At 34.9% G+C, this 15,874-nt stretch overlaps 2 protein-coding genes across 2 annotated transcripts; one reads left to right on the forward strand and one right to left on the reverse strand.

Moving 5' to 3' along the window:
- Positions 1-6,861: 6,861 nt before the first annotated feature.
- On the reverse strand, positions 6,862-8,015 carry LOC143632800 (F-box/FBD/LRR-repeat protein At5g56420-like). Its single transcript, XM_077101223.1, has 2 exons — positions 7,214-8,015; positions 6,862-7,004 (listed from the first exon to the last, which is right to left on the reverse strand). Exons 1-2 carry the CDS (start codon positions 8,013-8,015, stop codon positions 6,862-6,864), a joined length of 945 nt encoding a protein of 314 aa, XP_076957338.1.
- Positions 8,016-12,985: 4,970 nt separating this feature from the next.
- On the forward strand, positions 12,986-15,689 carry LOC143632845 (UDP-glycosyltransferase 92A1-like). The gene is made up of 2 exons (XM_077101270.1): positions 12,986-13,435; positions 14,481-15,689. The coding sequence occupies exons 1-2, from the start codon at positions 13,076-13,078 to the stop codon at positions 15,615-15,617; spliced, it is 1,497 nt and encodes a 498-aa protein (XP_076957385.1). The 5' UTR covers positions 12,986-13,075; the 3' UTR covers positions 15,618-15,689.
- Positions 15,690-15,874: the final 185 nt, after the last annotated feature.

Genomic DNA, 15,874 nt, shown 5'->3' on the forward strand with positions numbered 1-15,874 from the left:
TGGGATCTTACAAGTGTTCTAAAAATGCTACTGTTTCTTATGCAATTTTTTTCAGGTTCGGCAAGATGTTTGGTGAAATATATGAGCTTGAAGTAAATCTTAGTCCATACCAGGGAATGATTCCACGAATGTTTGAGTGCTTATTTGCTAGAATTAGAATGACAATTTTGCCATACTATTGATAACAGTAGATTTTTAGTCACTTTCAGTTCTTCGTAAGCAGTTTTACATGAAAAATTCATTTTTCATGCATATGTACAGGAGGAAAATTGAGTAAATGAAAGCTTAGCATACAATTGCAAGCGTTCATTTCTAGAGATATACAATGGACAACTTAACGATCTCCTTGATCCTTCCTCTACAAATTTGCAAGTAAGTTTTACCATGTAGTGAGTGATCTTGCAAGTGTTCTAAAAATGTTGTTGTTTCTTATGCAATTTTTTTTCAGGTGTGGCAAGATGTTAAGAAGGGTGTTTATGTGGAAAATTTGATCGAAAATGAAGTTAAAACTGTGGGTGATGTCCTGAGTCTTCTGAGTCGGGTACTATGTGCTTTCCTAATAAATTGCATTACTTTGTTATCTTTATATCTTGTCTCATCAGTTTATGTTTTCTGTAGGGTTCTGTTAATAGGAGAGTTGTCACGACAAATATGAACAAAGAAAGTAGCCGGTCACATTGTGTTTTCACATGTGTAATTAAACGTAGGTGGGAAAAACATTCAAATCTACGATTTGCAAGGCTAACCCTCGTTGATCTAGCTGGTTTAGAAAGGTGTTGCATTTAACCATGCCAAGTATTTTTTATGATCTATTGGTTTTATTATGTTTTTGCTTATCCAACTTTCTTCTAACAGCCAAAAAACTTCGGGCGCTGAAGGTGAGCGTTTAAAGGAGGGTTCAGTGATAAATAAATCGTTATACAACCTAGGGTATGAACAGCTTCCTTGGGATCATTGCTGCTTCCTTTTCATTTTATTTTTCTTGTTTAGTTGAGGCGGCAAGATGGGCGGGGCGGACAATTGTCAAATCTGGTCACATTCGTCCATGTCAGGGAGACTAAAGATTTTTTTTTATTAGAATATTATTTTATATTAATGTGTTAATAGGGATTGTAAATATTAAATTTTTTAGAAGAAATCACTTTGAGAGATTGTTTGAGTTAAAGTTACAATTAAGAGACATTGGACCTGTTTGTTGTTTTGCTAACTTTTGATTTCACCCATTTGACGACATGTTAAGAGATATAAGATAAGCCAAATTGACACATTTATTAACAAATGGTCAAATTTTTCATCTCTACATTTGTATTCCTACTTTTTAATCAAAATCCATTTGTCTAGGATTAGTAAATAATTATTTTTATTATTATTATTTTTAAATATAATCTAATTCAACCCTTCAACGCGTCTTTCACGACATGTTTTACCTCTCAATTATTTTAAACTCGAAACCTATTTATACTTTAAAACTTTAAAATTATTTACCCAAGTAATTTCGTTTTTAAGACTAATAAGATGGTACAGAGTATGGACTTTTGCCCTCACCTTATATTTTCATTCGAGCCTTTTTATAATTGATGTTTGCCACTTGGCTCATCTTCTCGTGTGTAAACATTATACATTAATATGCAAAATAATAAAAGTAACACAAGTTTCATACCATCTGACAACATTTATAAACCTATTCAACAAAATGACTTAAGAGTTCAGACAATGATTATAAAGGTAGGGTATCAAAAAGACTCAAATACCCTTAAATACTACCCACGGGTCAGCTGAGGGTCCCTCGTAAATCACCCGCAGGACATACAGATCACCCGCTTAACCATCCAAGAAAGAAACACCCTTATGGGCCTATGGCATATGCGGAAACATCCTGGCACCCCTCAGAAGTCGTCCGCAAGACGAAGTATTTGTCCGCATAAATGACCAAGAGCCAATGCCCCGGGACAGCTGTCAATAACTAATTACCTTCTAGAAGATCTACCAAGATGCTTTCTTGGGTAATAGGTGATCTCTCGGCCAATCAATGAAGGACACCTGGCAAGGCCGTTATAACCGTGCACATGGCCAGGGGTTATTTATCACCCTATCTCATAAGGACGCGTGTCCAGGTTGTTATACATGCACATGCAACGCATAATTGAACCTATCATTTTAGGACACGTGTCCAGGTGGTTACGAGAGCATCTTCTGAAAATGACAGCTGGCCCAATCACTTTCCTACACCCTTCGGCTATAAATACCCTCTCAATCTCCATGAGGTAGATATTCACTCCCACTGTACTCTCACTACTTACTTAGGTACTTTATCTTCGTCGGAATTGTACTTATTGTCACACCCCGAAAATCTTATCTTAGCAGCGGAAGACTTAACTAGGTTAATTTCGGGTTATGACAGATGCCGATAGCCAAATCACGAAACAGAACGCTTAAATATATAAAAAGGCTTGTTTATTCATCAGAGTGCACGTGTCATATTTTACATAGTTTATTATTATTACAAGCCTACAGTTCCACATCATCAAAACACACGCGTTCTCGGTTCCATCCCATTCAGCTCTCGCGGTGCCTTCATCTTTCTCATTTACCTGAAAAGTATGTTAAAATAATTTTGTCAACACGAATGTTGGTGAGTTTCTCAATTTAAAACCGGGGTGTAACAGTTCTCGGCTTTTACACCCATTTATTAATCATTCTTATCAATGATAATTTTGTTATTCACCATTATTTTCAATGGGAATTTAATTTCCTCTTTTTCAAACATAGTTATATATTTCTTAAACAAAACGTGTTAGTTGTAAACGAGCAAAGAGTACAACACATGTATGACTATCATTATAATAAACTCGAAACATACCAAAATCAAAATATTCCCACATTTTCAACCAGAGCGACTGGAAGAGTGGGGGGCGTCGCCCCGATAGATCTACCAATATTTTTAGGCCCTTTTCCTAGGTTAACGGTTTTTCCTTTTATAATGACTCGTCCCATTTAACACAATTTGTAAAATATATAGCCCTTTTCTTTACATACTTTCCCCCCAAAAACATTTATAAATCATTAAAACATTTAAAAGTGGGGATTTACGAGAAAACTCACCTTTTCGGTAGATGATCAGTTATTCCAACTTGAATCATGTCCTAATTTATGTAGCACACAATTAATAATTTATTCATATTTCAAGTTGTTTCTTCAACTTAAAATATTTCACACATCTTATTTCTTAAAAAAAATATTCTTTTGTTCGTGTGTTTATTTTAGTTTTAACGATACATTGGCGATTCCGTTCAAGTCCAACTCCTATATGATCATTCAACACACACATGGTCTCTAAACTTATAAATTTAACCCAAGTAGCAACTAGCACATTTTATACATAAATATGCTATTTAACAAATTTCAAGCATAATAGACAAATCTTAATTTACTAAATAAAAAAAAAATCATTTTTCATGTGATATAAAATGTTTAAGATTTTTAAATGTGCAGATCTCAATGCATGCTCATGTCATATTCATTCCATATATGCCAAAATCTAACTTTTTAACATTCTAACATACTGCATGTTTTCATATTATATATATCTAGTCATCTTATCATGATTCCTTTACATTTACCCAACAATTATTATATCATCTTTCATACAAGACATTCAAATAATTAATCTATTTTAGTTTCTTATTTAAGTATGTTTATGAATTCTAGCATGCATCCTAAACATTAAAACTTGTACACTTTAAGAAGCAAACATTCTTGACTAGTTATCTTATTCAACCATTTTGACTACTTCATACAATGGTTCTATCTTATATTAGCATAATCAAACTATTGCACAACTAGTGATTTCTTATTTTTACCAAACAAAGTTTCTATTTTTCTCATATCATCTTAATGTCAATAATTTATCCATAATTTTCGATCCAAGTGAAAAAGCCATTTTAATAACATACAACTATGATGTTTAATTTCTAATATGGACCTAATTAATGTTAACAAGTTTCAAGCATACCTATGTTCATGTGCAAAACCAAATCATTATTTCATCAAGGTATACTAATGAGACTATATATATTTATTGGAATCACACTATACTCAAATAAAACATTAATCCCATGAAGCTAATAAAATCACGTATGTATGTATATATATATATATATATATATATTACCCCAAATTTGAACATTAAAATCTATAATGTGGAGACTAGTATATATATGCAAGAACACATACATATACTTGTTTTAACAACGTGACCCATTTAAACAGAATGCAAATAATAACTTAAACAAAACTTATCACACGACCCAAAACTATAACATGCATGTATAATTAAGGTTTTGCATTATTTATATTTGATTAAACAAATAATATTGTACTCATAGCATGTATGCATGTGGGTAAGTGTTTGTTACCCACCATACACACACATTCTAACTCACGACACGCACAATCATGCATATTAAATATATATATATATATAGATCTTTTATTATTGTGTGAAGCATTTTAAGCATCCAAAAGCAAGATTATATATTATCTAAAATGGTTACCTTAATTTTTGGACGAACAGTGATAGGGAATGTGAGAATGATTATAATCTCCATGTGACAGCTTGCTTATGCCTCCTAGAATGCTCCTATCCTTTCTTGTTATCTCCTAAATAACTTCAAACCTCCATTCTTAGGTGTTTTCTTTGAGTGCTTTTTAATGGAATAAAAGAAAATTTCCATTCTTAGGTGTTTTCTTTGAGTGCTTTTTAATGGAATAAAAGAAAATGATGGAAATGGTGGGGTGTTATGGTGGCTGACGGTAGTGAGAGAGAGAGAGAGTGGTAGTGTGTTTTGGGATTTGTGACTAGAACTTGATGTCTTGCATTTTGAAAAGTAAGTTAAAGAGTAAAAATAAAATATTTGGTGATGGTTAATAGAGTGTTCGTTTGATTTTTAAAGAGAGAAGGAAAGTAGTTTGTAGGTTGATGAGTTGGTGATAGAGTAGACATGTGTAAGTAAAATGAGTTGATTGGTGTGAGGTGGAGGTGTTCCAGGTTTCCCATAAGATACTAATGATTATTAGAAAGATTTCTTACAAAACAATGGATTCCGCCAGTGGTATACGATTTAGGTGGGGAAAATATGGAGGAAATTTTGTGATGATGTGGCTTTTTAAACAAAGTCTTAAGCTTTTAGTTTAACGTTTGTCGAACTTTAACTATCTAAACGAACTCCATTTCTAATAAATTTTGTCAGACTTTATCCGATTTTGGATTCCTGACGCAATAAGCCTAAGAACATAATTTTTGGTGGTGTTGGGTTTTGGCTCCATATGGTGTCCGCTACCGGCTCTCAGCCACAAACTTATTGACTTTTGCACAACGAAAAATCCTAAAATCAGGTTCGTCACTTATGTCCACTATTTTTACTAATAATAAAATTTTCCGGGCTGATCCCGACTATTTTGGACTTTTCAACTTCCCGGGGTATCGCCAGTGTTCGTTATGCGCAGTGTCCGCTACGCGACAAATTTAAACTTTTTGAACATAAACAGTTTTAACACACATATTTTGAAGACTTTGGAATAAAATATTATTATTTTATTTATTACAATATTTTATTCGGATAAGCACTGTTACATAAGTCGCGGTTTTAAGGCTAATTTTTCCGGGGTTTCACACTTATTCTCACGCCGGAGGGTGGTTACGGGAAGACCTCCCCTCTTGTCCTTCCCGTAACGAGCTCACAGTGTCAGTTTTGCAGGTTCCGGTCATTGGACTTGTATCGTACTAGGTTGTTATCTGTATCTTACCCTGTAGACTCATTAGATCTAGGACCCGTCAAGGGGAGTAGATCCGTGTTTCTTCAATGATTTAAAAACAAAAAAGGTTTTGATGACACTAGAGGAGTAGAGGTGAACACAACTGGATTTTCCCAAACCGAAACAGTTTGGTCAATGTTTGGTCAAAACCAATTTGACTCAAACCGGTTCGGTTTAGAAACTGGTTTAAGAGTAGAACTTGTTCAAACTGCCCAAACAGGTTCGCTTCGGTTTATAAACCGGTTTCATGCAAAAAAAAATTAGCTGTAGGGGAAAAAATGGTTTTGAAACCAGTTTGATTGTGAAATGTAAGAACTGAATACAAACCGGCAGTCCGGTTCGTTTTGGGAACCGGTTCGACTGAAACAGGTCCGGTTTGGTTTCCGATTAACCGGTTCCAAACCAGTCTTTATGTGCATCTCTAGATGACACCTTCATTAATTGCTTGAACATAATCTCACTGAAAAAGAAACTGTATAAACTCAAAAATTAAAGACATGAACGAACACCTTTTGATTGATTACAAGAAACCAACAAAAATTACAAATAGCAGTCCCAAAAAGAAGAACAATAGGTCACCACCAAGAGTTAACAGTCTAGATCTTTTTGGTAGGAAACAAACATAATATGGTGCCAAGAATCGGCCTAACCGTCATGATCACTTGTGAGTAGAATTCAGATTAACAAGTTGCAATCTTCTAAAAAGATGGCCGCAACGTTGAAATAAGGTTTTGGGCGAGCTTAGGCTTCTTCATAGCTCTAACATCCTGCAGCGCTTCCATAATAACAAAAATAAAAAATAAAGAAATGCTTGGACCTTAAGCTTATGTGTTTTCATGCATATAATCTATAATAATTAAGAAATGCTCTCCTAGTATAAATACATATTTAGTATTTTTGTGCAGAAGCTATACTTGAATAAGAACATTGGGTAATAAGTAGATTATATGAAAGATAACTATATAGTTGGTGGTGTGCGTACATACCTCATGTGAAACCATTGTGAAAGTGGCGCCTGGAGAACCGTCTAACAAATAGTTTTTAACTTCAGTACACATAGTTACTTTTGGTTGTGTTTGCTCTTTTTGAGTAGAATAAATTGAATAACTCTTTGGATGAATCTTTAAAATCTTTAAGTTGGCAAACGGAGAAGGTAGATGTGAGATTAGTTCCACGGATGAACAAAGAATCTGCAAAGACACATAAAATTAGTAATGCAATCTAATAAGTATATTTTCCGGAAAATCTTTGTGAATGATAACCTTAAGGACCAATACAGCATACCCCAATAATTTCCATGTTAAGTGTAAGAAATTTGACGCTATGAAGCTGTTGAAGCAGGGAAACAATTTTATGCGCGTTGGCTTTATCATCAGATGGTAAGATGGTCAGAAAGTACGTATATCCACCTTCTCCAAATGAAGGTCAGCAGGAAGCTGCAAAGGATAATAATGACCTTCACACCGCAAGTAGGCGAGGTCAGGTGCGGAACGCACATGTATTCCTTCCCAATTTCTTATGATTAGATTCTTGAGTTGAGGTGTAACCACAGTAAATCGATTGAAACCGCCTTCAAGTGTAAGATTAGATAATTGAGGATGACATATACTGAATTTACTACCATGTCTTCTTTTCAGTATGCAGTACCTTAAGGTGAGATTCTTCAAGTTAGCAAAGTTAGAGAAAAGACCGGCCGACTTGTCATCATACAACTTGACTTCCTTAAGATTCAACGTTGTTAACGCTAGCAAGTCCCAAACAGATGGGGCCATTGTGATTTCTTTAAGAGTAAGTTGTTGGACATTGTAGGATGCGGCATAGTTCAAAATGATGTCTGAAATACTTTTAAAAAGCGTCTTGTTAACAACCCTTCCAAGTACAGAGAGCGTGACAGAAGACACTTGTATTTGATTATTTCGGGCGGACAGTACACCTTTAACAAATTCGAAGAACTTGTCGTGCGTATTGAAATGCTTATCTGAGAAATTGAGATCCGGCATTGAAGTCCAGATATACCTCCATCTAGATGACAAAGTACTTGTCCTGACTGCATGTTTAGTATCCATGCGAGCAAGTATTTTATGGATAAGATCGCCTGGCAAGTTGCTTAGTCTATCAACATCTACATTCACCCCAATTTTACCATTCCCAAAATCCATTTTCCTAACTTGAGGATCTTTATGTCTTTGTTCCACTTCCATTGATTATGTAGTTTCTGTTTAATAAACCATCAGGATCATGTCAAGCTACAATTTGATTGCATGTAACAATGAGTACATGGGATAAATTTACTAGGAATAAGCTTAACAACATTTTATCATATAGCAAAACAGAGTTGACTGAAAATACATATGCAGTAGTGAAATAAATCAACCAAGGACTAGTAGAACAACAAAACAACTGAATAAGGAAGGAATTGCAACGTTATAATATTAAAAAGATGTGATTAATTGTCAAATTCTAACAATGCTAGTTTCTTTCTAATTCATAAAGAATCGAGATGAGACTTAAACAACAGTGCACAAAAATATTGATTGACCTTGGCATAAAAGCTTTCAGCTCGGGTGTGAGAAAAGCAAGATTAAATCTGTTTAGCTTCATTTAGTCATAATATAAGGATTAAATTCAATTAAGCACATGTACACTGCAGAACTAAGAATAAGGTTGTTGTAATAAGATAAGAGAATGCGAACCTTGTTCATGGTCCGGTTTTTAAGTCAAACCGCTAAAATAAAGCGAGCAAGCCAAAACCGAACCATTTCAGAAAAACAAAAAATCCATTTATTTATTTTATTCAAGAGAATTCTGCAATTTGTCTCCCTGGTATATGGACCAATTCTACAGGTTTGACACTGAAAATGATTTTGCGAACTTTGGACCATTGTGATATTTGGGCGGGTCAATCTGACTCCTTCCGTTAAATATTTTCATTTAAGTCCATTTATTTGCAAGGTATTTTAGACTTTTTACAAATGTAATTTTGGCCAGTCACATATGTGCCCCTCTGTTAGTTTTATTTTTAAAAGCTTGAAAAAACCAGCTTGCCGGGAAAAATGACAATCCGACCACCGGGTATTATCTTCTTCCTCCTTCCTCCTTCCTCCATACTCTTCCCCCTTCTCCACCCTCCTTCCTCCCTCTTTCCTTCCTTCGTTTCTTACCCAACTCAATTTCCACAATTTCCCCACAATTTCATCACCCATTATATATACTCGACACCCTCACCCATCACCAACACCATCACCGCCATCTCCATCACCATCACCGTCGCCATCACCATCGCAATCTACATCTTCATCATCAACACCGATCCACGCCGCCATCCCTATCCACATCCGACGCCGCCATGGTTTTCGTGTTCATTATTCGGTTCACATGTTTAATCGGAGTCCCACTAGCAATAGGTCTCCGAATCCGGTTTCGGATTCGTCAAATTTCCGTCCGCGTTGTGGTTAACGCCAGTGTAGTCCGGTTGGCGTTCCGTAGAACGTGGAATGTCGACCCGCTTCTCCTACCGTAGTGTTCAGGGTGTTCGGGTTCGACTTCGGCGCGTAAAATCCCGAAGATTATAATTCGGGTGTTTTGATATATGTGTTTATGTATTGTGTTTATGTGTTTATGTATTGTGTAATATATATAAAAGAATGGTTGTGTTCATTGTGTGTTCGGGCTCGGGTTTGGGGATAACTAAAAAACGAGTCGGTTCGTCGTTTTTTAGCTAAAGTTACAATAAAAAACGACCCGTTTCGTCGTTCTTTAGTGAAAAGTTTGTTAAAAAACGACTCGTTTCGTCGTTTTTAGTGAAAAGTTTGTTAAAAAACAACCCGTTTCGTCGTTTTTTAGTGAAAAGTTTGTTAAAAAACGACCTGTTTCGTCGTTTTTGAACAACAAGTTTGTTAAAAAACGACCCGTTTCGTCGTTTTTGAACAAAAAGTTTGTTAAAAAACGGCTCGTTTCGTCATTTTTGAACAACAAGTTTGTTAAAAAACGAGCCGTTTCGTCGTTTTTTAGTGAAAAGTTTGTTAATAAACGACCCATTTCGTCGTTTTTGAACAAAAAGTTTGTTAAAAAACGACCCGTTTCGTCGTTTAAAAATATTATATACAGTATAATATATGCAGCATATATATACAGCATATGTATATCTACGGACTATATATACACAATATATATATATATATACTATACGGCATACATACAGAACATATATACAACATACATATACAGCACATTGTGGTACTTAATATATATTAGATATTGTGTAGTTTTATTAAATGGTAGCTCAGTCCAACTGGTTTGTGTTGTTTGTTGTTAAACCTGGGGTCCGGGGTTCGAACCCCACCCACTAAACGAAATTTGGATATTTAGTTTTAGGTTTAATTATAGACTCAGGGGTAAAAAGGTAATTTCACCGTTTTTTGGTAAGTCAACTCACGGTCAACTGACGGCAAGGAATCAGATTGACCCGCTCAAATATCACGATGGTCCAAAGTTCGCAAAATCATTTTCAGTGTCAAACCTGTAGAATTGGTCCATATACCAGGGAGACAAATTGCAGAATTCTCTTTATTCAAAACCCATAAACACTATGCAGTAACGTCTTAAGGGAAATAGTAAGATAAGCAACAAACAACACGAGACATGATGATAGAATTGCAGCCCCTAATTTAAGTTCAACTTGGAGGTTATAAAGTGTAGTGAAAAATTGACGCTAAATAATAATCAAACTATGCATAACACCGGTCCATATGTTGAACAGAACAGAACAACGATGCGTCAATATCGCCTGATGCGTTTAAATTCTATATTATTATTATTATTATTATTAGTAACACAAATTAGTAAACACAGAGCACTCACTCGTTAAACACCATGAAATGAAATGATAACATGAGGGGGCAACATACAGCGTTACTGATGAATGAATATGAATAGGGCTTTGATGATTGATCGCATACAATTAAAACCGGGTCGAGTATTAGGCTGAACCCGACCCGGATCCGAGTTTATCCGGAACCAATCAGATTAACAAACGCCAAGCTTAATGCTGACTTTTCACATTAAAGTTTGTAACAACTGGCCCGACTTTGTAAATGAACCGAACGTTCGGTAAACTGTTCATTAACTGTTCGATGAGAAGTTCGTTTATTTAATAAACAAACGAACATGAACAAAAAGTTTGTGTCCGTTTAATTAAACGAACACATGTTCCGTTCGTTTATGTCTCTTTACTTATGTCCATTTGTGTATTAATAGAAAATAATTAAATATTATATGGATAAGTAATCTAATTAAAGGTTCTGTATTTTTTAATTTGTGTTCATTTAAGTGTTTTCATTTATGTTTGTTTGTGTTCGTTTATCTTTGTTCAGTTATGCTCATTTAGATTCTTAAATAAACAAACGTTGATAAGAGCCGATTCGAGATGATTAATCTCCCAATAGATAGACTTTTTGAGCGGGTTAGACTCCAAAGAAATAAGAGAAAGAACAATACATTTTACTTCAATATATTTTCTTCTCCTTCGTTCATATATGAAAGGCCTTTTTATAGGTACACACAATGAAACTAGCTAGACTCGCTAATCCACTAACATGACCCATTACCTAAAAGTTGTAAACTAACTTAATACAATAAATTAGAAAACAATAAAACATGCATGAGACGTGGGTGAGTTGCATGTTTTTTGAGGGAAACATGGGTACGTATCAAACGCAAATGTTCATTTTTTTAATAAATAAACACGAACAGACCCTTGTTCGTGTTCGTATCCTTTTGTTATTTTTCAATCAACTTTGTTGGGTTCCCGTCCAATTTCCGTAAAAATAGTCCTTCAAAATATTTGAATAGTATAATCAATTATCCAAGACCTTCAAAAATCCTTTCGTTAGTATTTGAAAGTTTTTACTTTGAAATATAGAAAATGAGGCATGTATTTTTATTCAAAACATGTTGACTGTGGCCTAAACAAAAACTTTGTTAAAACTACTCATTTTAACATGCTAGTCAACCAGCTCAATTACAACCGTCAAACCACAAGAAAGGGGATACATGCAAATTAGAGTTAGCAAGGACAAGAAAGAATTTGTATTTTTCGTTCAACAAACCATTCTTCATATCTTTTAAATGATCGACTTCCATTGTGGGATCGCCCACATGGTATAGGTGGAACCGCATAACATACTTAGAGCATTCAAATTAAACCATCAAATTTCGTGATTGGAGTTTCTAAAATTTATAGAGTGGTTTCGATTGTTGTGAGTAAATGAGAGAAAAAATACAGTGATTTTTCAGTATATTTGAAAATCTATTGTTTGTTCCCTATAAATTTTTTAATATTAGTTTAAAGTGGTTGTGAGTGAAAAAAGAGAAAAATTAATGATAACTATATAAAAAAAAATTATTTAATCGAAAAGAAAATCTAATATTTTTTAGTGTAATTTTAAATTTAAAGACGATGGAGGTGATGAGAATGCTCTTAGACGTTAGTTCTTAAAGCATTCACATTTCATTCATCATTTTTATCATATAATTTAACTAAAATTCATAGTTTTCAAATTTAATATTCATTTTAAAAAATCTCTCACAACTCATCCACCATTTTTTTAACTTACTCACAAACAATTATTTTATTATATTTCTTGTTTTATACACTCACAATAATTTAAAGAATGTTGAATAGTAACTCTTTATATATAAAAAGTTGGTATAACAACTTTTTATAATGTAGGGTTGAGATAAACAAGTGGTGGATTGGATGAAGTTAGTTTTTAGTAAATTTTTTTAGAATTTAAAGTTGAGGAAAATATGATGGATGAGACGAGTATACTTTTAGCTTCAATCTTAAGCAATAAGTAAATTTGATGTAGTTTCGAAATGCGTACAAGTAGTTCTAACGTTTTAACATTTTCTATTAAAAAAAATCAATAATTGATTCGTAGCCTAGTACTTGAATGGATTATAAAGAAAAAGTATTAATAACTTATGTTGTTATTCAATGTGAACTAAATTAATTGTTAGTGATTTTTGTGTCGTGTAAGAGAGTCGTTTAATATTGGGCTTGTGCACATATAGAAACAAACAGTTATACAAGTGGGTGGTGGGTCATCACAACATCAATAATGTGTTTGTTTTGAATGTATGGTGCATCTTTCTCCACCGTTACTACATCTTTCAAAATATTCCATCACATCCTCCATAAACTCCACTTCAAACACTATAACCAACCAACAACAAAAAAAACCTTAGTCCACCAATCACTATGGAACAACAATCTCCAATAACTAAACACATAATCATGCTCCCATTCATGGGTCAAGGTCACCTAATACCCTTCCTAGAATTAGCCTACAAGATCCTTAAACACAATCCCAACTTCACTATAACCATAGCTAACAGCCCCTTAAACATTAACTACCTTAGTTCAACTGTTAACAACCACCCTCAAATCCACTTTCAACCACTCTACTTCAATAGCTCTGACCATGGCCTGCCTCCCAACTCCGAAAACACCGATAACTTACCCTTTACACAAATTATTAAATTGTTTCATGCCTCGGCCGCCCTCGAAACCCCGTTTCGTCGGTTCCTAGACGACTTCGTTTTCAAAGGAAACCCGTCGGTACGTTTTTATTTTTACTTTTTGCATAGTAATGTTATGACTCTAAGATCAGCCGCTAATGTAGTTTTTAAAAGATTGAGTTTTGCAATTCAAAATGGGTAGCGGTGCAGCTCGTTGTCCCTTTGTCTTTTGTTTCAACATAATCACTGTTTCGATGTAATCAATACCTTGCTTATTTATTAATAAAAGAAAATGTGAAATGGAGACAAAAAATAATTATTATTTTGAACGATATTGATATTATTATTATTATTAGTAGTAGTACCACTACTAGGGTTGTGCAACGGTTCAGAACCGGACCGAACCGAACTGACCCGGAACCGTTAGTAGCTAAATTTAAGAACCGGAACCGAACTGATTAAAATCTTAACGGTTCGGTTCCGTTCCGGGTTTGACGGTTCTCGTGTAAACGGTTCTTGTCGGAACCGTTTGTCAGTTAAAACAAAAAAATCAAACCATTTAAAACATAAAAATAAGAGTTCCGATATATCAAGACTAAAAGTTTAAATCATAAACTAACAAAAATAAAAAGGTTTTAAAGTTCAACCCATAAAACGAACAAAATCTAAATAAACAACTTCAAACTTCATTCGATATTTATCATCTCAATCTTCTCATAAACATCTAAATTAAACCAAGTGTTAGCAATTAAAAAAGAAACAAATAGATTTAACTAATAATAATATTTACCTTTTGTAAACTCGTCAAAATTTTCAGGCTCTTCCTCTTCGTTTAGTTTTCAGGTTCTTTTAGCTTTATAAATATAAACTAATTTTTTTAATTTTAAATCTAACCCGGTTCTCTAGCGGTTCTTTATCTGGACCCGCGGTTCTAACCGGGAACCGTTTAAACCAAATTATGAGAACCGGAACCGGACCGTTAAGAACTTAAACGATTCGAATCTAGCGGTTCCAGTTCGGCTCCTCGGTTCTAGCGGTACCGAACCGTTACTTGCTCAGCCCTAACCACTACTACTTTTTTCACCCATGGAATTTGAATTTATTATTATTAATTAACGATATTTATAACTCCGTGATACCATTAGGTTAAAGACACATTTATAATATCGGATGTGTTTATGGGGTGGGCTAATGAGGTGGCGAAATGTTACGGGATTCAGAATTACACATTTAGCACTGGCGGCGCGTATGGTACCGCCGCTTATTGTTCCATTTGGATGAATCTTCCTCATAGGGATTTAGTTAATGGTGGGACCCACGATGAGTTTTCGGTACCGTCGTTTCCGGAATCTTGTCGGTTTTCGATCACGCAACTTCATCAGTTTCTTCGAGCTGCTGACGGTACGGACGAGTGGTCGAGATTCTTTCAAGTACAAATATCGTTGTCTCTTTGTTCTAACGGTTGGTTGTGTAACACGGTTGAGGAGATAGAGCCGTTAGGGTTGGAGGTTTTGCGAAATTATGTGAAACTTCCCGTGTGGTGTATTGGGCCGCTTATCCCATCTAAAATGTTGAAGAAGGATTCGGGTTTGGGTTCGGATACGGGTTCGCGTATTATTGGTCAAAGATCCGGAAAACAACCCGGTATCCAACCGGAAGAATGCATCGAATGGCTAGACTCGCAGTCTACGGGCTCGGTGCTTTATATTTCATTTGGGTCTCAGAACACAATAAGTGAAAGTCAAATGATGGAATTGGCGAAAGGGTTGGAAGAGAGCAAAAAGCCTTTTATTTGGGTGATTAGGCCACCGGTTGGGTTCGACGTGAAAGGTGATTTTCGACCCGAATGGTTACCTACTGGTTTCAAGGATAGAATTCGAAAACAAGGATTGGTGATTCATAATTGGGCACCTCAGCTAGAGATACTGTGTCACCGGTCAACTGGTGCTTTCTTGAGTCATTGTGGGTGGAACTCAGTGATGGAGAGTTTGAGCCAAGGTGTTCCTATTATTGGATGGCCGATAGCGGCAGAGCAAGGGTATAATGCGAAGATGTTGGTGGGTGTTTGTGTGGTGTTAGCGAGGGGGGTGCATAGTAAGATCACGAAAGAGGAGGTGAGTAAGGTGATCAATGTGGTGTTGGATGAAACCGAAGGTGGAATAGGCGAAGATATGAGAAAAAAAGCAGGCAAATTCGGGGAATTGATTAGGGCCAGTGTTAAAGATGACAAGGGTTCTTCTTATAGAGCAATGGATGGTTTTTTGAGCACGGTTCATTCTTGATTTAATGATTGTTTTATGATAAATTATGACATGAAGAAGATTGCAAAAAAAGTAATTTTGAATACATGATGTGTAGTACTCTAATTATTCTAGATATAAATTTACTATAATTTTATTCTTCACACGAGTACATGTAAAAGCAATTGCAGCAAATTATTGGAAAAATTAACATTTTTTACAGCCTACCGTTAAAATTGTAACTTTCTAAAACCTACCAATAAAATTACAGTCTATAACATATTTACTAGAAAAATCAA

The sequence above is a fragment of the Bidens hawaiensis genome, unplaced genomic scaffold (assembly GCF_021521415.1).
Source record: "Bidens hawaiensis isolate Kalapana, Puna unplaced genomic scaffold, B.hawaiensis_p1.1 tig00006534_1, whole genome shotgun sequence".
NCBI classification, from domain to species: domain Eukaryota; kingdom Viridiplantae; phylum Streptophyta; class Magnoliopsida; order Asterales; family Asteraceae; genus Bidens; species Bidens hawaiensis.